Source organism: Artibeus jamaicensis, unplaced genomic scaffold (genome assembly GCF_021234435.1).
Source record: "Artibeus jamaicensis isolate MK-2021 breed Jamaican fruit bat unplaced genomic scaffold, CSHL_Jam_final contig_729, whole genome shotgun sequence".
Classification (NCBI taxonomy): Eukaryota; Metazoa; Chordata; class Mammalia; order Chiroptera; family Phyllostomidae; genus Artibeus; species Artibeus jamaicensis.
This window is the reverse complement of record NW_026521939.1, coordinates 6,824,656-6,848,454: the sequence shown is the minus strand read 5'-3', so window position 1 is coordinate 6,848,454 and position 23,799 is coordinate 6,824,656. Positions and strand designations below refer to the sequence as shown.

Here is a 23,799-nt window from a genome sequence, read left to right as displayed (position 1 = left end):
TCCTCAGGGCTGCAGGAACTACGAAACCTCAAAAACGAATGGAACAAGCCTGTAATTTCGGTGTTAAGCATGTTTAATTACACTCTTCCTTGCAGAGGTGTGGAGCCTCATCATTTTAACACGGCAGATTAACCAGGGTTCTCCTTTCCTCCACCCTTCTCAGCAAATAAAGGATGTTAAACACTTGAAATGTTAAGCATTTTAATATTTTAATTACGTATGGTGTTATTTTTGGTTTCTGTTTTTTAACTAACCACCTTGGCATAATAAATTACATGATGCTTTAGAAAGGGGAACATTGAGAGATGCAATTTAATATCCAGGCTTTCATTTGAGTGTGTGTGTTCGTGTTCACGTGTGTATTTTGCTTCCTGGTGATTTACGAGAACTCAGTAATGAGAAACAGATGGACCCAGAAGCCATGAACTGGAGTTTATAATACTTTGTTGTTTATGGAAAAAAATATGCATGATTTTCTCTCCTCTCTTCCTTTCCTTTTAGGGAGAAGAAATTTTTTTGGACATGTTTGAAGATGAGTACAGGAGCATGACAGTAAGTGAGGGGTGAGAAGGCACCTGTGTGCCTGCAAAGCTTGCCCTTTCCAGTGGGGAGAGAGACAGAGCACGCGCTCTGACCGGGGGCTTTCTGCCCAAATGGCAGAGGTCAGTGGGAAGGCAGATTGGAGATGGTGATCCCTGTCACTGCGAAAGCTTCAGAGGATATTCACACCCCCTGAGCTGCCCTGTGTCATAAAATGGGTCCGAAAGATTCAGTTTGATATGCATAGTATTCGACTGAGGACTTATTCCACATCAGACGTGGAAAGCCTGTTACACGTTAAAGCTCTTAATCCCCACGTCAGCCCAATGGGACACCTGCTACCTTTAGCTCCTTTTACTGATAAAGAAACGGGAGTCAGACTGAGTGAGGTGCGCACATGTGCCCAGCCAGTGAGGGGCAGAGCAGCTGGCCTCCCGGTTCCCTTTTCTTCGCTGTATATTGTGCCATGCCACTAGAACGTTCTGGAGTGTTCTTGGATCTGCAGTACCAGCCCGGAGCCTTCTTTTTCTCCGTGCAGCAGGCAACACTGTGGGACAAGCTAGGTTCAGAAGGTGGCAGCTTTCTGCCTTTTTTCTCTGCATCCCCAGCACCTGCCCCTTAGCTGACACTCAATAAATAAATGATAAATGATCCTTTTCATGGCCATTACTCACCAAAGAATTAAGTGATTTGGGAAGTTTATAATAAACCCGAGTGTTTAAAGTATTCAAAAGAAAAAGGCAGCAGCATGCATTAAGTGGCTTCTTGGCTTCTGGGCCCATTCACCTCGTTTCTGGACAGCTGGGCCCTCACCACAACCTTGCCCTGTTTAGTTAGCTTACGTTACAGGAGGGACAAAAAATATGATATGGTCAAAGCTCACATTCTTAAAAATAAGACAACAAATAAGTTTGATGCTCTAAGGAGTAAAAGGAATTCTATAGGAAATCTGCCTCTGTGAAATATCATTCCTTTATGATGCCAGGTGTAAATGAAGTGTCATCGTCCAACATGCATACATTAAATGGTCAGTACTAATGCAGGAGAGTACTTGGAGGGGGAGGGGTGAGATAACAGGCGTCTTAGTAATCAGGGAGGGCCTTGTGGAGTGCCGTGGAAGGAGGAGTCAGCTCTGCCCCGTCCGGCCCAGTGGTATGGACATCTATCTGCCCTTCTGCAGTATTCCCCTCTATAATATGGGACGGCACCAGCGCCTGCCATTTAGTGGGAGCTGAGCCCTGCAGTGCCTGGCACTTAGTAGATGCTCAATAAGTGGTTTTGTTATATTATCCTCCAGTAAGATGCTGAGGCGACCAGGAAGGAAGGGGGGATGCTGGTCGTGTGGTAGAAATCATAAGAAGTCTAGAGCCAGTGAGCCTGGCTCTGCGTCTTGGTTCTGCCACCATCTAGCTAAGTGGGCCTGGGTCCGTTCCTTAGCTTCTCTGAGTCTCTTTTTTCTCATTAGCAGATTGGGAAGCATTCCCTCTCGTTGTTGGGAGGATTAAACAGGATCATACATGCAGAGCCTTCAGCTCACCGCCCGGACCGTAGTCAGCTCTACTCAGTGGAAGCTGCCATCACTGTTTTGTCGCAATTGGAAATAGAGTAGAAAAAGAGTCAGGCAGCAGTCAGGCACACACACGGGGCAGAGCACCCTAAAGGGACCACTGTAAGGGTACCAGCCTCTTCCTGAGGGGCCCCTCTCCCTGCTGAGTGGAGGGGAGTGAGGATGAGAAAGCAAAACTCTTCATAGCAGGGAGGCCACTTTTCAAATGGAGGCAAAATTTGCACCTTGGAGAAAACAAAAAGGGCGCATCTCCCACGTCTCTGGCTGCCTCGAGGCTTCACCTCAGTCTTACTTAATCCAGGATTCGTGTGCTCATTTACCATGTGCAGATGAAGGTGAAAGGCCTGTGTGAGCAGCCTTGTCCCCTTCTCCCTTCAGTGAGGTCTGTAATGTCTCTCTTCCAGATGAAGCCAATGAACGTGGAGTATCTCATGATGGATGCCTCCATCCTGCTGCCCCCCACAGGCACACCACTGACAGGCATTGACTTTGTGAAGCGGCTGCCATGTGGCGACGTGGAAAAGACCCGGCGGGTGAGTGAGCCTTGGACCTGGCCTTCTGGACAGCTGTCTGCCAGGACCACTCACAGAGCAGGGAGGAGAGGGTCTCTGATCAGGTCAAGAGTCTGCCTTCCCACACGAGTTCAGATAGTAGGGACACAGACAACACCTCCAACACCCTGCCAAGAAGAGTAACTTCCCAAAGCGTGCTGCCCTCTGCTGAAGCAGAGACTGAAATCCCGTTGCATCTGGCACCGGATGTGGGTTGCAGGCAGGCTGCCTTTGCTGGTGCAGGCCAGCCCTGAGCTGCGGGAGAGGAAGCCAGGGGGCTGGGCTTCTGCGAAGAACGTGGGGGAGTAAGCAGAGTCAACGCAGTGCAGGTGAGGCTGGTGTGGGATCTTAGCCCACACAGGCTCGGGACACCCCGAGATGGAGTGGTGTTAAGGTATCTGAGAGATCTTGGGTGAGGCACACGCAAACGAAATGGTGGTTCTTGCCGACCTGCGGGAGAGACCTGTGTGCGAAGGGCAGATTAGTTCTCAGAACCCAGCTGGAGTGTGCGCTTCCGTTATCAGCATTTTTTTCTGATGCAGTCTCACAGGGCTGTTCATGGTATTTTATCACCCTCATAATATTACACTTACTTTCTTAGAAAGCACCATAGCCTTTTCCTAGAAAATCATTCCCTGGAGACATGAATGTTAGTGGATGAATTAGTGGAACTCACTGCACTCAGCTCTCGTTATCAACCTGCATCTTCCTCTGATTTAATCTGAGTGTACAGAGCAGTTGAGGTGTTTAACTTCTGGATTATCAGAAGCAGGAGGGACCTACTTGATCCACCTCAGACCGGAGGGTTCTGTGGCCTTCCTCCGCCCAGCCGGCTATTTTGCTGCAGAGGCCTGGTGGAGCAGAGGAAGTGGGACCTGTGCGTCTCCAGTCAATCCACGTTCCTTGTGTCTGACCAAACCCACAGGCCTCACCACAGGACACACCCTGGCCGAGCCAATGACGCCTTCCTTCCTTGTGCTCCCAGCCACTGCTGCAAGCCCTGCAGTGGGCACACGACTGTGTTTGTGGGTGGCAGTGTTTGCACAGGGCATTTTTGGCACCGGCTTTTACAAGAAGACTGGTTCTGATGAGTGTGAGTCAGAACCTCGCTGACGAGTGTCAGCGACTCCTTCGTGATGCAGGAACACTCACCCTTAGCCTTGGGTTAGCCCAGGAAGCGCTCCCCAGCAAGGTCGCAGTGAAGCTGCCCACCTGAATAGGATGTAGTGTCCCCAGGCCAGAGAGGACTCTGTCCCCAAAGCTCTCCTTGTCCCTTGAGCCAGAAAGTCCCAAATGCTGTGAATGCTAAGAGCCACTGCTCTGAGTTGTATCCTGCCTCCTCTCTGTGTCCTGGTCCATCGGGCTTGGTTAACACTTATACGAGCTCCCATTCTTTGATATAAAGCAGATCATTCATAGCAGTTCTTTATATGAATTTCCTCATGTAATTCTACAACGGTCCTAGGAGGTTGGCATTATTATTATTATCCCCATCTTACAGAGGAAGAAACTGAGGCATGAAGAGGTCAAGTGATTTGCTCAAGGTCACCCAGCTAATAAGTAGTGGAGCCAAGATTCCGCTCGGTTGGGGTGGCCTCCACAGCCACTCTGACCCCCTGCTTCCCACTGCTACCTTCATTGTATGTATTAGCCCTACTTGGCACTGGACACCGGGGAGATAAAAAACACAGCCTCAGGCTTCAAGGAGCCAGAGACTACAAGGCAAGGTGGGAAGAGGAAGAGTAAATCCATGTGGCTGGGGCCATTAGGAAAGGAACATGGGGTCAGGTCCCTAATCCTACCTGGGCGGGGAAGTGGAGCAGGCACCAGAGGGATGTGGCACATTCCAACACCTCCAAGGAGGCTGTGGCTGGAGCCAGAGTTTGGGAGGCTACGTGGAAAGTGATATGTCTGGAGGGACTGGAGGAACCAGATCTTGAGGGTCTTGGAGCCCAGCAAGAACCTTGGCATTGCATGTAGATTCCTGACGTTATGCCCTGCTGGCTTAGAGCAGACAGTCCTGATGCACAGGAGAGAATGGGAGAAATCCAAGGGTGAAGCGTATGGCAGAGGAAGGGTTGCTTGGGCCTTGGGTTCCTGCTCCCTTCTAAGCCACTCTCTCTTTGTCTAGAAAGCAGCATGAGCCTACCTTGCCAGAGTTAGTGTGCGGACTCAGTGAAAGGCAGAAGCACTGAAGGCCAGGGGCAGTTCTTGATGTCAGGGGCTTGCTTCTTTTTGCCCCTCATATCTCAGTTAGTTGCAAGTTCCCAGGGCTATGCTGCCCAAGTCCCTTGCCCCAGATGGATTGCACAGTCCAAACTGCCATCTGAAGCACAAACAGCCGCTGGGAACATCTTCCCTGGCATCTCTTGGTTGCCCTTTGTCTGTCTGACAAGTTTATAAGAGCAACTCTCCTGTACCAGGGTCTGTGGGTTTTGAGGCAGGGAGAAGGTGGCAGAGTGATATTAAAATGGGGCTGGCTACCTCCAAGCACAGTCTAAACAAAGCTTCCCCTTGCAACTTTAATAATCAATTTCTTTCTTTTTTTTAATTTAAGTATAGTTGGAATACAATATTAGTTTCAGGTGTATAGTACAGTGAAGAATCCGTTTTTGAAGGGGAGTTTCTGCCCCTCACCTCAGGCCCATTCCTGTTGCAAGGTAGCTGTCTGGAATCCTCTAGAAGCTTAGCTCCTCAGCCCATTTCGGGCATCGGAACAGAGCAGTGTGCTGTGAATTTGAGCTTAAGGAAGTGTATGGTTTAGCAAGCAGTTGAGGGCTTCTGTGGTTTCAAGTTCTTTGCTTGTATCCAAAAAACATTCCATTTCATCCTTTTGGATTCAAAAGTTTTCTTTTTGTTTTTTCTACAGACTGGACTTTTCTAACTTTTAGGAGGCTGAGCCTTTCAGAAATCCCACCTTTATTTTCCTTAAAAACTTTTTGGAGAAGTTCAAACAACATGACTAGTAAATTATTGCTAACTTGTAAAATATTCCTTCATACATTCATCAAAGAACCACTAGATTCCTATGCCAAATGCTGTGTGTGGGGGCGCAGAATGAATAGGGAAAGTGTCCCTGCCTTCTGGATCTCACATGAAGTCAGGAGAGGTAAAGTTTATTAACAAGTAAGTGAGTGACAAGTTTGTCATCACACTGCAGTGCAGGCTCCGAAGGAAAGAGGGGCGGCACTCCTCTAAAAACAGGACAATCAGGAAAGGCTGCTCTGCCAAGGTTGAGACCTGAGCTGAAACTGAAGAGTGGGAAAGAGCCAGCCATGCAAAGGCTTAAAGGAGGCACTTTCCAGACCGCGGAACAGTGAGTGTGAACTTCCCAAGATGGGACCGAGTACAGTGTGTCAAGGAGCAGGATAACGAGCGGTGGGTGAGGGGGAAGGGGGAGGGCAGGGGGACAGGAGAGGAGGGTGGCAGGGTCTCGCAGGCCGTGGCGAGGCATCTGGCAGTCAAGGCATGTTTTCCCTCTTGTATTTTGAAAATCATACTACATATTTATCCTTCCATTTGACATATTTATTGAGCTTTTGCTAGGTGCCAGGCACTGTGCAAGATGTAAGAATAATAGACAGAGGAACAAATAATATAAAAACGACCAAAATAGCAAGACTGCCACTGAGCCATGGTGGCTGAGAAGGGAAATTCGTGTTGAAATGAGGGTCACTGGCACGAGTGGGGTCTGATGAGAGCATGCAAGCAGAATCTTGGACTTGGACTGGACCTACCCCATGTGTAGGGGCATTTGAGAGAAGCAGTTAAGATAGAACACGGGTTCATTCATGAGGCAGACCAACTGAGGTTCAGTACCAACTGTGGCTGTGTGACCTTGAGCAAGTTACTCAATCTTGCTGAGCCTCAACTTCCTTGAGTGTCCTCCCTCTCAGCTCTTGCCCAAAGTAGATGAGAGATTGACTCCGAGGTGACAAGCCCAGTGTCTAGTAGGAAGTAAGCGCTCAGGAAGTGTTGGCTGAACAGTGGTGGAACATTCTAGCATCTTAGGTGGGAAAGAAATAGTCTCGATGTAAATCTACTGTAGGTTAATACTAGGGGAAAGAATGCTAGGGAGAGGATTGTTCTGGTGAATATCAGAACTGAATGTAAGTCACTGGCCCTCATTATGTAGTAATCTTGTAAACCGTTATGAAAATAAATTGTTTGCCTAAAGTTTGACTTGCCCCTTCATTCTGCTTCCCTGTTCTCACGCAAAAACCACAAACAATTTCTGTTTATCAGTAATGACTTTGAGAAAATAAGATATTTGGCTTTACTCTTTGGATATGTATTCCACATTAAAGAAAATACAGTAGTATCTCATAAAGTTTCAAAAGAATAGGGAGAGAATTTCCCGTAATTTCATCACCGTAAACAGTCGTCACTTAGACATCTTTGGTGTCTCCTCCCTGTCTCTGCAAACACATCTTTCATGGTTTCGGGGGAGAGTGGACCGTGACCTTGCTTTGATCCTCCACCCCTTTCCCTTTTCATTGTAGAACAAGAGGTTTGTCATGTGGTAATACATTTTTAGTAAGTCTAATTTCTTATTGGTAATAAAAGTGTATCTGGTGACTTCTGCCATAATTTACTTAGGCATATTCCTACTGGAAGACATTTTGGTTGCTTGCAGTATTACATTATTTTCAACTAAACTGTAATGAGCAGCTTCACAGTGTTTTCTTTCTGTTGGCCTATTTCTTTAGGATAAGTTCCCAGAAGTGGAATTTCTAATTCAAAGGGTATGAACATTTTTGTGTGTGTGACTCTCTACATGTTGCCAGATTGCTTTCCCAGTGGGCCGTGCCCACGTTAAAAACTGCTTCAGCACTCTTTTAAGAATGGCTGACTTTCACAGCCATGTCCATGGTCTTGGTGGGCTGCTAACCTGACTGTCGCCTAAACTCAGTGGCTTGCAAATGCAGCGAGGGAAGCAAGGGAGAGGGCTCAGACTGAGCGTTTGACCCACGGCCAACCCCCAGGGCTCTGTGTGTCACCTGTACAATGTCACTGCATGTTCATAGTGGCCCCTTGATCTCAGGGGTGGTGGGCCCTTGTTTCCAAAGCTCGAACCTGAGCTCGGAATTCATGGGACCCCAGGTTGAGTCAGGGTTTGTCTGACTGAATCTGTCCTTCTGCCCCACTAACCAGACTCATTCCCCCAGGACTCTCCTTGTCAGAGTTTGCTTCCATGAGAACTGAAGCAAACTGGAGAAGTCTCTTCTTTATACTTGAGCTTAGTCAGCTGTCACCCCTTTCCAATGTAATCTGTTCTCCAGAGTCAGTCTTCCTGGCATTCTATGGAAGCATCTGAAAGAATAACAATTTCTTTTTAACTTCCCTGTTTATTTAATGAAGTAAAGAAAAGCACTCAGTAAAAGCCTGGGGTGGGTCCTAAGCCTTAAATCTGTTGAAGGCAAAGGCATGTGGTTGGAAGAACATGGACTTAGGAGTCTGGTTATTATTAGAGTCGCCTTGAGCAGGCTGCCTAACATATCTGGGCTTTAGTTTCCTGCCTGTAAAATGGGAACCAAGCAGGTCCTTAAAAGGCTAGAAGGAGATGACACAGCATGGCCCCCACCCAGACCCGGCGGGCTGTGGGTAGCGGAGGGCATGGTTTTTGTTTTAGGGGGCGGTGAGATCAATTTGATGGCCTCTATCCTTGTTCCTTACTTCTTTTGTGGATTCTCGGGGTTGGGTCGCTGGTCAAGTGCTTGTCAGACCCTATAGATGCCCATGGGAGCCCAGCTTTCGCCCACATGGAGCATCCGGCCCTGTGAAGATCTGCCCTCCTCACAGTCATAGGCGTGAGCTTCTCATATACTGTTCCTTCTCTTAGGATTTGGGGCAGGGAACCAGAAAGAGTGTTTTAGGGGGTTCTATTTTCTATTTTACATTCTGCTTTGTATTTATTATTATTATTATTATTATTATTATTATTATTATTATTATTTTGTATCTCTGGAAATACCTGCAGTTTGTTGCTTCAAGAGCAAAAGCAGATATTTTACCAAAAATGTCTGCAGTAGGAGTCAAATTTTAAACTCCTTTTATATTGGAAGGTTTCTGATTTTCAGAATGATAGACAGGCTGTAAGCAGCACACATTTCTCTTCCCTTGTTCCTCATCTAGGGTCATGCTCACTTTCTGCCCGTAGAACCCCGAGAGGAATGGGTTTTTGACAGTGAGATGAAGCATACACTCAGCTTGGACCTGACTGTGATGGGCCTTTTTCCTTCCTTTTTTTTCCTTACCTCCAGGTCATGGTTCCCTATTTTCTCAAACTGACACATAGTTCAGGTGCCCACCCACATCTTGGGCTTTCTGCGCTTGGACTGGAGTGGGCACTTGAATTTCCTCGTGTGCTTGGTTAAGTGACACAGTGTCGGACGTTCCTGGGTTCCAGCTCCAGCCTAGCCACCCAGCAGCTGCATGAACTTAGATTTTTTTAAAAAACAAAGACCAGATCAGCCATCACCACTTCCACCATCATTATCATTACAATATAAAAGCTTATCTTTCTCTAGAATTTAGGGTTGATACAGGGGAATCATGACCTCAGAGTAGGTCCAGGAAGTAGGGTTGTTCTTCCAGTATTTCCCGTGAGATTAAGTAATTCACCCAAGGTCTCCTGCTGCTTCTGGGCCAAGGAAAGACTAGGGCTAGGCCTGCCGACAGGCATCTCTGCTGCTTGGGTCACCAGGAGCCCTTGTTCCAGGAGGTACCTTGTCATAGAAAGGGCAGCCTCTTTTCTCAATAGGCCAGGCCTATAGCCCTCAGAACTGTAAACAAGAAGACAGAAAACTGGGCTGGAATTCAGCTTCGTGTGGCTTGCTGGTGGCGACAGTGGTTTGTCCCCATGCCCACCCCCGTGCCCAGCTGGAGTGACTGGAGTAAAGGATAGCCACCCCTTTACAGAACATGTGCTGGCTGCTCTCCCCTGCCCCCTCGGCTTTATCTCAGGACCTCCAAGGAGCCTGGGGAGGCAGGGACTACCAGCCCCGTTTCACAGGTGACATTGATGCTCTTGGAGGTCAGAAGCCTTACCTAGTGGGGTGGAGCTGGGAGTCCAACACCAGTTATTTATGTCTGACTCCAGAGCTGTTTCCCTGTGGCCACCAGCTAAAGTCTGGAGGAGGCCTCTCCTGGGAGCTGCCCCTCTGCTTCCTGGCCTCTGGTTGGTGAGCAGGTCAGGCCCATCCTGGGACTCAAGGGAAGGATGCCACCAGGGTAAGCTGGCCTAGGGTGAAGGCTGCTTTCTGCACAAACTTCTCTGGCTTCCAGGGCCTGGGATTCTGCTGCTTTTCTGCTCTCTGGAAATGCCTAATGGCCGCACTGGGCTCTGCCAGATACCTCTTCCGCGGGCCAGGAATCCTGGTGCTAATGGAGCCACCTCTGCTCCCAGAGAGCTGGCTGGGGAGGCCTCAGGGGCACTCAGGACACTGACATCCTGGACACCTGCCAGGTGCCAGGTCTGCTGCTCCATCAGTGACACAGCCCTGGTGGAAGGCCAAGGGACTGAGACTTTGGGGTGAAGGGGCTCGTCCAGGGACGTGCAGGGCAGGGTTTTAATTGGGTCTGGCTGGCTCCAAGCCCCACAAGCATCTTCCCTCTTCTGGCCCTGCCCCACCCTTACATTCATTAGGTGGGTCCTTGAATCACTTGCACTCATGATTTGGATTTCTAAATTCCGTGCCGGTTTAGTGGGAAGAGGCCTGATTCTAGCCCTCCCTAGATGTGTGCCTGGGCAGGTCATGTCGCCTCCTTGGGTGTCAGTGCCTTGTCTGCCAAGTGGGGTGCCTGCTGAGCAGTGGTGTCATCAAGGTTACATGACACGAGGGGAAATGTCCTGGCAAATGACAGGTGCCTGGTTGAGGTAAAGTGGTCCAAGCCTGAACCTGTGGGTAACTGAAAAGAGACTGTGCCCTTAATGGTTTTTTTTTTTTTTCCTGTCTTGCTCTGAAAGTACCAGAGCCATGATACTGGGGGGGGGGGGGGGGGGGAGGTGGGCTTTGTTTTGTTTGTTTTTAATCAAATGTCATGGCATGACTTTTCCATGTGGAACATCTCACCAAGATGACTGCGGCCTCACCCTTCTCTGCTCTCTGTGCTGTCCGTTCAGGCCATCCGGGTGTTCTTCATGCTCCGTTCCCTGTCACTGCAACTGCGAGGGGAGCCCGAGACCCAGTTGCCACTGACGAGGGAGGAAGACCTGATCAAGACCGATGATGTCCTGGATCTCAGTGAGTTGACTAACTGAGACATGGCAGGGGTACATTGTCTGCATGACTCACATGTCACTGGGAGGGTCAGTGCATGATCTGCATTTTTGTACTGAGATTAATCCATGACCTTGAGCTGACAGACTGTGTATGTTCCATAAAACTCCCCAATGAGTCCCGGCTGGTATGGCTCAGTGGATTGAACTCCGGCTTGCATACCAAAAGGTCACCTGTTCAGTTCCCAGTCAGGGCACATGCCTGGGTTGTGGGCCAGGTCCCCTGTTGGGGGCATGCAAGAGATAACCAAACCAATTGATGTATCTCTTCCACAATGTCTCTACCTCTCTTTCTCCCTCCCTTCCCCTCTCTCTAAAAAACAAATAAATGAAATCTTTAAAACAAAAAAAAAACTTCCAATGAAAGGGACCTAGATTCTGAGCCTGTGGGTTCTGTTCTCTGAAGACCAGGTAGAACTGTGCAGGTGGTTTGCTCCAAGGTCTGTGTAGTGCTTTGGGAATCCTCAAGCTCCAGGATCCCTGTCCTCCATACAATCATAGCAGCATCAGTTTGATTGTTTTTTTCTATTAAGAGTTTTCTGTATGATTTCAACAATTCTGCTACTTGAAAAGAAGAAAAGAAAGCTTACAAAAATATGTCACCAGCATTTAGGTAGAGATGAAAGCTTTGGAGGCCAGAGAACTACATGCTCAGCCTAAAACCTCCAGCTATTTATTTAACCATACAGTGCCTCAGCTCTGCTCTCTGCAACATGAGACTGATATTTAAAGGAGACAACAGGTGTAAAGCCTAGTCATTTTCCCACCAGGAAGCTACCACCCTCCATCTCAGCTCTGCTTTCCTCTCTTCTGGCTTCATCCTCAAGAGGGCTCTCATCAGGTAGTGACAGTGTCCATCAGCAGCTCCAACTCTGCTGAACCAGCTAAGCAGCCCTGACAGAAATAGAGCTTCTCTTTATGTGTTACAGAAGTCTAGGGCAGTGCTCTCATTGGCCCAACTTGGATCATGTGATCATCCCTGAACCAGTCAGTGATCAGAAGAATGTGATTCACTAATTGGCCAGGTTGGGGTCCCATGCCCACAGCTGGAAGTGGGTCCTGTTACTTTCAAGCCCCATCACTTGAGAGTGAGGAAGAGGGACCCCTCAAGGGAAACTCATAAAGAATATATGGAAGCTGGGCAGGTAGGATCAGCGAATGGCCACTCTCGGTTGTGTACGGCGAGGACCACACAACGAAGAAATTATACTTCAGCTTTATGAAGTGTAACTTACATCCAATAAAATTCGCCACGTTTAGTATACAATTGAATGAGTTTTGACAAAACTCATTCAGTTGTGTGACCAGAGATTAGGATATAGAAAGAACACGGAGGGTTGGCTTTCAAGCCTCCTCAGTATCCCCTTGAGCAAAGGACTGAAACTCTCAGTGTCTGTCTTCTCACCTAGAAAATAGGGATGACCTTCCTTTTTATATTCAAGCTAGTTTTGACACTTGAGTGAAATATAATATGAAATGCAACTTGACCAAGCTTAGTGCCTGGCATATACCTATTCTCAGGAAATTGCAGCCAGTATTACTCACTAATTAAGTGAGGTGATACATATAAAGAGCAGAGCACACTGCCTGACGCACAGAAGGTACTCAGTAAATGATTATTATGAGTCCACTTCGTCATCTAGCTCCTCTTTCTGCTTTTCTTTTTCTTATTTATGTTCTTTTTTCCTTCTTTTTCTTGGAAGAATAAAGAAGCTATGTCCCCTCTGTTCTCTATGCCCATCTCCTTTGGCCCTTTCACTCTTGAGAAGTGGTCACAGAGGGTTCTTTAAGGGTTTAAGTTGATCAGTTTGTTAGAGAGAACTATAAACAAGTTTTTCTCTGATTTGATTCAAGGAAAGAGAGGGAAACAGCTTGCTTGAAAGAGGGCTAGTCTATTCTGTTTGAAAGTAGAATTAAATTTTATGCTGGGAACTCACATTTCCTCCTTCCCTTGCCAAGAATGGCCTACTGAAATAAAGGTTAAAAGTATTGCACTTATCAATTTTAATTTATTAGATTGCTAGTTGAGATCACCTAACTGAGCTTTTTGGGGTAGATGTCCATTAAGAAAGTAATAGCTGTCTGTCTTTACCCAATCCGATTGCAAAGTATGTCTTTACTAAAGAGGATGCCATCCAGAAAGTGCTGGGGATTACGGATTTTACAAGTACATGGTGCTGGAGTAAGATCTGCATGTGTTGTTGACCTTTTTTTCTTTCTTTTTTTTTTTGTTGGTGATTTTAAAAAATTTTTATCGTTATTGTTTTTTTAATACCCAAGGATATGTTTTTTTAAATTGATTTTAGAGAAAGAAGAAAAAACGGGGGTGTGGAGAGAGAGAGAAACAACCATATGAGAGAGAAATATCGATCACTTGCCTCCCATATGCACCCCATTTGGGGATCAAACCCACAAACTAGTTATGTGCCCCGACTGAGGATCAAACCCACAACCTTTTGGTGCACGAGACGGCACTCCAAAGAAATCGAACCACCTGTCCAGGGCATGGTGATTGTTTTTAAATGCTGGAGCTCCTTACCTTCCATTGGGGAAAAATTAGCATGGTTTGCATTTTACAAAATGCCTCTTATATATACAAAATGAAGGAAACACCATAATGTAGGTGAAGGCATTTGTGTTTGCTGAATGATTGGAAGCTGGGCACACTTCTTATGAGCTTAGTGTTTTGTCTCCCTAACAAAAGAAAAAAGGAAGCTGACTCAAGTAGAAATGTTTGGGGTCGGTCGACTTTTATCTGAGGTGATATGATCTGACAGCCTTAAAGGAATCTAGCTCTGCACAGCAGGAAAAGGTGGCTTGGGGTGTATTTACTAAACTTTGTCACGCTCTGATAAGAAACCACAGCTTAAGAGTCCTCAGAAGCTATCTCACGTCTGCTGACCAGCAGCTGGCCTCTAGGCCAGGTATGGCAGGTGAGCTCTGGTGGGGTGGCTTTTGACAAGAAGCATTAAAGATGCCATCAGTCTGTTGAAACTGGAAAAGTTGGCATTGAGCTGTCTGTCACTACTAGAGCCAATAAGTAGAGACAAGGATTGAATCTTATGGGTGCTTTATTCAGATGCTGGCAACCTGAGAAGACAGAGGGTTAGGTACCATCAAAAACCACCTTAACATCTCATTTTCAAACGGACCTCTTTATAAGGAGAAGAAAAGGGTAGATAAAGGGTTTGGAAAAAAGGTCAATCAGTTGAGTTGCAGCCAGCAACAATTTCTCTAGTATTTATCGACTGGTCAGCAATTCTTTATCTCAGATACCATCTCAGTGGATTGCTTGCAGACCCCCGGAGCTCAGAGGTTGAATTGCTTGCTTGTGGATCTCCTGGAGTCACTATTCCAGTTCTTAGAGTAACAGCTTTCCACATGCATTAATCACTTAAGCGTATCAACTATAACTACAGCTAAAATCTGTAACTCTTGAGTTCCCCTACCACTGCTATCACACCTCCTGAAGGAAGCAAACTGTGCTTACAGCCTGATTTGTTTACATTGGAGAAGAGAATGGCAGGGGCAGAGGTCACAAACTGGCAGCTGTGAAGAAGGAAGGGAGGGAGGAAAGAGACAGGGAAGGAAGGGAAGATAGACTAGACTAGGTAAAGTAGATTATATTTTTTACAGAGAACAACATGAATCTCTAAGTAACCAGTCTTCAGCTTTTGCTTCCATAGTATTGCTAAGTCTCATTTTATTTGCCCCATCATTTCTGTTTTTCAAATATGCCCACCTCTTGCAGTGTATTAAAGTGAGTGGAAGACATATTATTGCATCTATAAATACTTCAAACAGATAGTGACTTTCATTAATATATGTAATTGAATTGGTTGCCACCGTTGCAAATCATGAGCTTTTCTAACCCCTCTGCTGCTCTGGGTAGAGCCAGAGGAAGGGGGATGGCAGCCCCCAGATATGGGACCTGTGTTGCCCTGTGTTCTGCCACCTGGCCCCATTGACATTTGATTTTTCAGTCTCTGGTATAGTTGGAAGTAATCAGCTTTGTGACCTTGCTCAGGTTCTTAATGCTTGTGAGGCCTAGTGGCCTTGCCATTAAAGTAGTTCTAGAAGACTTTGCAAGGACTGTGGAAGATCAGATGAGAAAATGCACGTGAAGTACACAGCACTGTGCTTGGTACATGGTAGGTGCTCAGTGAACAAGAGCTGGCTGTCATTCTTGTTGTAGCTGCTGAATAATGACATATAACATACTGTAGGGCACCAATGGGGTGGGCCTTTTCTGCTTTTTAAAAAAATTTATCATTCTTTTATTTTTTTAATAATGTATTTTATTGATTATGCCATTACAGTTGTCCCCTTCCCCCCCTTCATTCCCCTCCACCCTGCACACCCCCTCCTGCCCATCCTGCCCACATTCCCCCCATTTAGTTCATGTCCATGTGTCATAAGTTCTTTAGCTTCTGCATTCCACACTACTCTTGCCCTCCCCCTGTCTATTTTCTCCCCACCCTCTATGCTACTTATTCTCTGTACCTTCTCTCTCACTCTCCTCTTCCCACTCCCCTGTTGCTAACCCTCCTTGTGATCTCCATTTCTGTGGTTCTGTTCCTGATCTAGCTGTCCACATAGTTTGTTTTTGTTTTAGGTGTGGTTGCTAATAACTGTGAGTTTGCTGTCCTTTCACTGTTCATATTTTTTATCTTCTTTTTCTTAGATAAGTCCCTTTAACATTTCATATAATAAGGGCTTGGTGATGATGAACTCTTTGAACGTGACCTTATCTGAGAAGCGCTTTATCTGCCCTTCCATTCTAAATGATAGCTTTGCTGGATAGAGTAATCTTGGATGTAGGTCCTTGCCTATCATGACTTGGAATACTTCTTTCCAGCCCCTTCTTGCCTGTAAGGTCTCTTTTGAGAAATCAGCTGACAATCTGATGGGAACTCCTTTGTAAGTGACTGTCTTCTTATCTCTTGCTACTTCTAGAATTCTCTCCTTCATTTTAATCTTGGCTGATGTAATTATGATGTGCCCTGGTGTGTTCCTCCTTGGGTCCAACTTCTTTGGAACCCTCTGAGCTTCTTGGACTTCCTGGAAGTCTGTTTCCTTTGCCAAATTGGGGAAGTTCTCCTTTATTATTTGTTCAACTAAGTTTTCCACTTGTTGTTTTTCCTCCTCCCCTTCTGGTACCCCTATAATACAGATGTTGGAACATTTATAAAGATGTCCGGGAGGTCCCTAAGCCTCTCCTCATTTTTTTGAATTCTTGTTTCTTTATTTCTTTCTGGTGGTTGTTTCTTTCTTCCTTCTGGTCCACTCCACTGATTTAAATCCCAGTTTTCTTTCCATCACTGTTGGTTCCATGTGTATTTCCCTTCATTTCACTTAGTGTAGCCTTCATTTTTTCATCTAATTTGCCACCAAAATCAACCAGTTCTGTGAGCATCCTGATCACCAGTGTTTTGAACTGTTCATCTGATAGGTTGGCTATCTCTTGGTCGCTTAAAAGTATTGGCTCTCGGGCTTTGATTTGTTCTTGCATTTGAGCCTTTTTTAATTTTTGGTCTGGTCGCACCCATTATGTAGTGAGGTGCTTAGCCTTAGTTGTTCCCCTGAGTGGGGCGACCCAGTCGCTGGGTTGTGACACTGTATTTGGGGGCAGGGTCAGAGAGGGTACAATGGCACTTGCTCTGCTCTCTCTCGGATTTCAGTCCCCTCTGCTGCTTCCCACAAGCAGATTTGGCCCTTCTGATGCTGGTTCCATGCTTCGTGGAACCAGCATAGAACCCGGTGGGTGGGCTTGTGTACCTTCTAGGACCCTGTGGGTCTCTCCAACGAATTTTCCTGTGAGGTTAGGAGTCTCTCCTAGCACCTTTCAGTCGGTGCTTTTAGACTTTATTTCCTGGTGCTGGAGCCCTGGGTTGTGCAGTCTGTCTCACTGCCCATCTTTGCCTAGTTTATCTGCACTTGAATGTGTGACCGCAGTCAGCCCTGTACCACCTGTGCTCCTGGGTCTGACAGCCACCGCCTTTTCCTGCCGCCACCCCTCTCCACTGGCCACTGACACCGCCCCTCTTACCGGTCTGATTGAATGGTTGTTGGACTTCCATACGGTTCAATTTTCTGTCTGTTGTGGTTGCGTTTATGTTTCTAAATCTTTGTTGTCATTATTTTGGTTGTGTAAGGAGGCACAGTGTTTCTACCTACACCTCCATCTTGGCTGGAAGTCCTATTGTCCTTTTCTGCTTTAAGGATGTCTTAAGGATCATATTCTGAAATATTTAAACCTGCGCGTCACTTGTAGCATGGCCCTGTTGGGGGTCAGGGCTGGTAAGAAAGACAGTTCTGGCTGCTTGGGCTGAGATGAAGGGAGCTGGACCCCCTGACCAGGCAGGGCACACCTACACATTCACCAACTGGCCTACTGACCGACAGTCTCTGGTAGGCTGCGAGGATAGGCAGGCTTCAAGGAGAAGCCAGATTCCTGCCTGGATTTGCATTGGAACGTTGCCTTTTTCCAAATAACATGGGCAGTCATGATTGGGGGAAATTCCCTCATTATCTAGACACCCTAAGGAGATATTCAGCAACGGGGCATCCTCAGGAATCTTCTGGTTTCCTTCCCAGCCTTATCCACCCAGGCACTTGACCTTTACATATTTATAGTCATAACATGTGCTTGCACACACTGAATTCTGTATTCTGATTTTTTAAAATCTATTTATGAAATCCATTCAGCGAAATCCATCCATCTGCACAACTACTTATTTGCACATACCTGCTGTATGCCAGGCACAGTGCTGGGAGCTGGGACGTGATAGTGAGGTAAAGCCAGACTTGGTCTCTGCTCTTCTGGTGCTTCTAGTTTGGGGGTGGGAGAAGGTAAGGAGGTAAACGCACAATCATTGAGATGGCTCTGTGGAGGTAATGCACAGGTGCTGTGCTAGAGACTAACTGGGAGAAAAGACCTTGCAGGCTGATTAGGGAAGGCCTCTCTGGAGAGGAGCTATGCAAGGAGGGACCAGAAGATTTTGAAAAAATGCAAAAATGAGGCCTGCCAGTTAGAGGGAATGGCAGAGGTGAGTCTGGAAGATGAGACAGAGCACGCTGTGGCTGTCAGGACCCAAAAGGAGGCGGTGTGGCTGGCAGGTAAGGAGCAGTGGGGAGAGGGGCTGAGATGAAACCGTCTCAGTTCCAGTGTAGTGGGAAGCTATCAGAAGGTTCCTGCAGAGACATCTGTCCTGAAAGTGCACGTCTAGAATGAGAACTGCTAGGTCAGATGGTCCCAGCCGGGACCTGTGAGCTATGACAAGGGGCTAGAAAAGCCACGGAGCACAGCAGTTATGAGCCTGGTCTTGGGAGCCAGGCTGTGGCCAGAGTGAAATCTCAGCTTTGCCCCTTGCCGCTTACCAGAGTATGACCTTCAACTAGTAACTTAATCTCTTGGTGCTTCAGTTTCCTCATCTGTAAAATGGAAGTTGTTGGGAGAGGTAAATGAGTTAATACGTGTGAAGTGCCTAGACCAGTGCCTGGCACCACTGCAGGGAGGCCATTTGGGAGGTTGTGGCAGGTTCGCAAGGGCTGATGACAGTGGGAAAAGGGAATGGAGGCAGAGATTTGTGACCCTCCCACCGTGGGGATGCTGCAGATTTAGCCTGACTGTGTGTTCTGAGCTTGAGAACAATCTGAGCAGCAAGGGAAGGGGGAACGGTGATTCCATAACCCAGGACCCAGCCTTGGGGGAGGAGGTCATTCCAAGTGGAAGATGACAAGGTTAGTTGGGTGGCCAGGTGAAAGGTTCTGGAAGGCACCTTGGCCAAGAAGTCCAGGGAGCAGGTTGGAAACCATTTCTTGTTCACCCCAGAAGCTGTTTTCCACACTATCCCGTAGGTTTCAGAATGGCCATGTTTAGTAGCTTGTGTAATATTCCACTTGTGTAACTGTGTGTAAAATGGTCTCATGTAACCATTCCACAGTTGTTTGCACTGCCTCTTCCACTCTGTTAGAACCAAAATGGCTAGTCCTCAAAGGCTTTGCAGCAGCTTGTCAGAGTCCTAGGTCAAGAGGTCTGTGAGGAAGGCCCAACCCCCAGACAGGTGTCCACTGACAAGCAGGTCTCTGTGCTCTAGTCCTGACTCCTCATCAGGGTGGGCGTATTTTCCAGGAACTGGTGACTAGAGAATGTCTATGTAGTATAGATCATTCACAGTTCCCAGACCTTGGGACTTCACAGCCCAGTGAAATGCCAAGCAAAAATAAAACCCAGTAAAGCCTCTGGGGATAGGATTGCCAACTTTGTATGTCACCAAGTAGCCATATTTTTTTTTAAAAAAGCATTTATGAACCATCATTTTATAAAAGAAAGGACACTGTTAACGTATGAAGGACATCATTTCAGAACAAGGGACAGTCTTTCTAAGAAACAGCCGTGGAACTGTTGGCCCACATACTGTGCTGTTACTGAAGTATCTTTAAAATCCTCAAGTGCAGACCAGTGACAAGGGTGAGAGCTGGTGCCTGTCTTTTCTAGTTTGGTTTCTTGTGGCAGAGGCGAGCACTGATTACAGCATCACACAGACCGAAGTCAGGTGCCACAGTGCCAAGTTCCGTGGGAGCAGCTAACAGCAGGGGCTTGACCCGCCCAGAGGTCGGAGAGGCCTCTGAGAGAGGCCCATCTGAAGGCTGCATGTGGATGTGGGTGACAGGAAGGGACTTTGCAGAAACAAAGGCCCTGGGGCCCATGGGGAGGTGAGGAAGGCGAGAAAGAGCAGTGTGGCCAGAGGGCAGGGCAGGACAGAAGTAAAGCAATGGTGAGGTAAGACTGAGGAGATTGCCCAGTGTGCAGGCCTTGCAGGTGTGTGAGGTGTGGGGTTTATCCTAAATATGGTGAGAAGAGTTTTTTACTGGGTGACATGACCAGATTTGTGCCTCAGAGAGCCCCCTTTGGCCTCTATGAAGAGTAGGTTTTTGGAGGTCATAGTTATAGCAGGGAGCTTCTCTGGGAGGCCAGCATGCAAGACCTGTCCTGCACAAGTGGCCAAAAAGTGCTCCCCACATGTTTCTCACACACCCTGGTTAGCCCCAGTGAGTGCTCCTGAGCTCAGCTGTGTTCTGCTCTATGGCCTGGGTGCAGGGACTCATTGCAAGGAGGCCCATCCTGTTTGATCTAGCTCAGGGGTCCTCACCCCAGGGCCAAGGACCAGTACTGGTCGGTGGCCTGTTAGGAACCAGGCCACACAGCAGGAGGTGAGTGTTGGGGAGCAAGCGAACTTCACTGGCCTTACTACCTGAGCCCTGCCTCCTGTCTCCCCTCCCCCACCCCACCACTGTCCATGGAAAAATTGTCTTCATGAAACTGGTCCCTGGTGCCAAAAAGGTTGCAGACCGCTGATCTAGCTTATTCCCTGGAACCCAAGTCATTGTGCCTTTGAGGCTAATTATGAACAACAATGCACTATGTCACTTGTGTTCTTCCCTTGGCAAGGCAGTCTGCTGTGGACCTTCCCTCTGCTCTACTTCTGGCTGTTCCTGGCCCAAGACCTGCCTCTTTAAGAAGGGGCTGAGGGTATGGTGGAACCCTGGGTCCCAGAAAAATACAAACAGGAGAGGACAGATCTGGCATCTGGATCCCAGCTCTGCTTTGTCACTGTGTTACCTTGGACTAATTGATTTGCCTTTCCGAGCCTGTTTCTTCATTGATAAAATGAGAGCAGCAATGCCCACCTTTGTAGAATTATTGTAAGGCAGAACAATGAGGTGTGTATAGAGGTTGCAAACTACCGGCAGATAGATCCACAGGTATAAGCTGATAGAATGTTTATGATCAACATTTATATTCATTGCTAACCTGTTAAAATCAGGATATTTTATTGTACAGACACAGGTATCTATCACTTTGAAAATGGGATGGCCTGCCCTCATGGAGCCTCCATCCCCACAGGCAGCAGCCAGCTGCCTCTCTTTCTCACCAGCTCACTGTCTCCAGCCATGAGCCTCCACTTAACCCCAGACCTGAGGACCCAGCTGCCCACTCAGCATCTCACAGTTCCATGAACACAGTAGAACTTGATCTCCCCCACAAACCTGTCTGCCACAGCCTTCTCATCTCCCAGTTGGTAGAGCTCCATCCTGGTGGCACAACATTTGGGCTTATACTTGCCTCCCTTGTTTTTCTCATACTGGAGTTCCAGTGGGTCAGATATCTATTCACCTCCTCCCTCCACATATATCCAGGTTCTGACCATCTCTGCCAGCCTCACTCTGAACACCTGGTTTGCGCTACCATCGTCTTTTACTTGGGTTGTTAGAATAGCCTCTTAGCCAGTCACTTGCTTCTGCCTTGTCCCCTATAGTTAATTCTCAACACAGTGTCCAATGTTACCATCTTAAAATATGTCAGATCATGTCCTTCCTGTACTCTACAGTGGCCTCCAATCCACTCTGACTAAAAACCAGAGACCTTTATGGTGACTTACGAGGCTGAGCATCAGCTGCACCACCTGGCTTTCTCTGCTCCCTCGCTGTTCTTCACACACACCAGTCGTGTTCCCACTCCAGGGCCTTTGCTCTGCCTGTGTCCCCCACCCCACCCCACCCCCTGCAAACTGCTCATTCTGCACAGCAGGTGCAGCTGCGGACACTTACTAGGCTCACACAAGCCCGCATGTGGCAACCATACTCCACATTCTCCACCCACGTGTGAATTCTGGACCAAGTCTGCACCAAGTCCCTCTTCTTTATTATTTTTTTGTTCATTGATGAATATGAATGTGAATGTCATGAACGACCCTGCAGTACTTCCCTGTTACCCCAGTTCCTATCACTCTTTGTGCTTCGTCCCAACACCCTTGCAGGCAAGAGCTTTTAGGCCAAGTGTAAGTCCCTGGCTGTATTCATCTGACTGCCTAGAAATTCATTTCCAGCAAGAGTACCATGAAGCTCCCCAAGCCAGTGATGTGATTTGATTGTAAGTCCCTGAAAATGTGAGCTCCTTGGTTTGCTTCTCTTGCAAGACCAACGATAGTTTTGTGGTTCTGTCTGTCAGTTCTGGATAATTCTCTATGTTGCCTTATTTTGACAATGTTCCAGTCATTGTCATGTGCCTCATCCAGGCAAAAATGAGAAACTAGGATAGAAATAATGAAGACTGTGAAAGACAAATCCAGAATGTGGGTCATTCTAGAAAACAACTGACTTGAACTTTTTATAAATGTGAATGTTATAGAAGACCTACAATATGAGGGGGAGAGCTGGGGTAGTGTTCCAGATTTACTGAAGTGACAAGAGGCATGACAACTGTCAACTTGGATAGGATCTTGGATTAAGGGGGAGTGGTTTTAAATACTTTTTTTTTAATTGGGAAAATGTTGCCTATAGTTGTAATGAGATAATAAAATTGAGGTCAGTGTTAAATTTACTGAGTGTGACAGTGATGTTGTAGTTCCATGGGAGGTGTCATTATTCTTAGGAAGTGCAGGCTGAAGTATTTAGGGGCCAAGTGTCATGCTGCCTACAGCTGGGAATGATTCACAAAACAAAAATGTGTAAGTGTGTGACTATAGTGAGAGAGGAAGAAAATGTACCTAAATATTAACAATTGATGAATCTAGGGGAAGGTAATGTGTTTATTGTACTATTCTTTCAACTTTTTTAGAAGTTTGAAAGTTTTCAAAATGAAAGCTAGAGGAAGTAGCAAAAGGGAAATCAACATTTGAAAATCAGAATTTTTGAAAACCCAACGTTTAGTTAATGACGAATGTAATGTTTAGAAACCAGGATCCTAGATGCAGAAACTTCTGGGTCTGAATCCCAGCTGTGTGACCTTACGCAAACTAGTTAACTTCTCTGAGCCTTTCTTTCTCACCTACAAAGTGGGGATGATTATTTCTGTTCCAGGACTGTTCTGTAGACTGAAAGAGAGAATTCATCAGAAATATTCAGCAGCGTCCCCCTGTGTGCAGGAGCTCTCCTAGTAAAAACAATCATCAGCATTCACCATCTGGACTGCACACTGGGCTTTGAACTCTTTTCTCATTAGAAGGTTCTCTGTAGTTCTGACAGAGCCAAGCCTCTGCTCTGTCCATGGGTTGCTTCAGAGGTGGAGGAGTTCACACAGGCTTGTTAATTAGATAATAAGTTTCTTAGAAAGATGACTTTTTAGGAAAGTGGGTGCCAGCTGATTGGAGAAAAACTGAAACCTGCAGGGAAGGCTTGATTCAGACCCAGATGGCTCCTTGGGGGCAATTTAGTTCAAGCGTTCAGGCCTGGAGCCCCAGAGAAGTGGTTTGTGTCGTGCTGATGCTGAAGTGGACTAATGTTGTTAACGTGAAACCCGAGAGGCGAGTATGGACATGGCGTTTGAAGTCTGCTCTCCAGGCAAGAGTGGTTTTGTGGTTCTTCAGCCTGCACTTTCCCCCTGAGTTTTGTCTGTGAAAGGGGTGCAGTCTGCACTGGGTCTCCTCACATGTAGACCTGCAGCAGAGGAACCCAGTGGGCATCCCCACCTGCTTGTCACCTGACCTGCCAAGTTGGAACCACTCCTGACCCTGCTTTACTCCATGGCCAGGAAGTCACTAGCCATCTGACCTCAGCAGCTCTGCCCCCTCTGTCTCCCATGTAGGATCCCAGCCCATGACCTTGACCAACTGGTCCATCCACCCTGCTGCCCGTGTCTAAAAGATCCAGCTAGCCCACCATCACTTCCTTGCTGTAAACTTTCAGAGCTGCTCAGCACAGCTGCCGGACCCAGCCTGTGCCTCTGCTCCAGTCTTCCATCTTACTGTAGCTGAGCCCACCTGGCTGTGGTACTGCCTGCAGTCCTGGACACAGCCTGCCTGCTGATTCTCACCTGGGGCCCTTTGCCTGGCTTGCCCTGCCAGACCTCACTCCCA

At 47.2% G+C, this 23,799-nt stretch overlaps 1 protein-coding gene across 4 annotated transcripts in view; it reads left to right on the top strand.

The window, feature by feature from the left end:
- The window catches only part of CLEC16A (C-type lectin domain containing 16A), a 219,307-nt gene that overhangs the window by 101,552 nt on the left and 93,956 nt on the right, over positions 1 to 23,799 (top strand). For all 4 annotated transcript variants that reach the window (XM_037151193.2, XM_053672127.1, XM_037151192.2 and 1 more), the window contains exons 16-18: positions 502 to 552; positions 2,512 to 2,640; positions 10,784 to 10,904. In XM_037151193.2, coding sequence (XP_037007088.2) covers positions 502 to 552; positions 2,512 to 2,640; positions 10,784 to 10,904 — 301 coding nt within the window. The remainder of the gene's footprint in view (positions 1 to 501; positions 553 to 2,511; positions 2,641 to 10,783; positions 10,905 to 23,799) is intronic.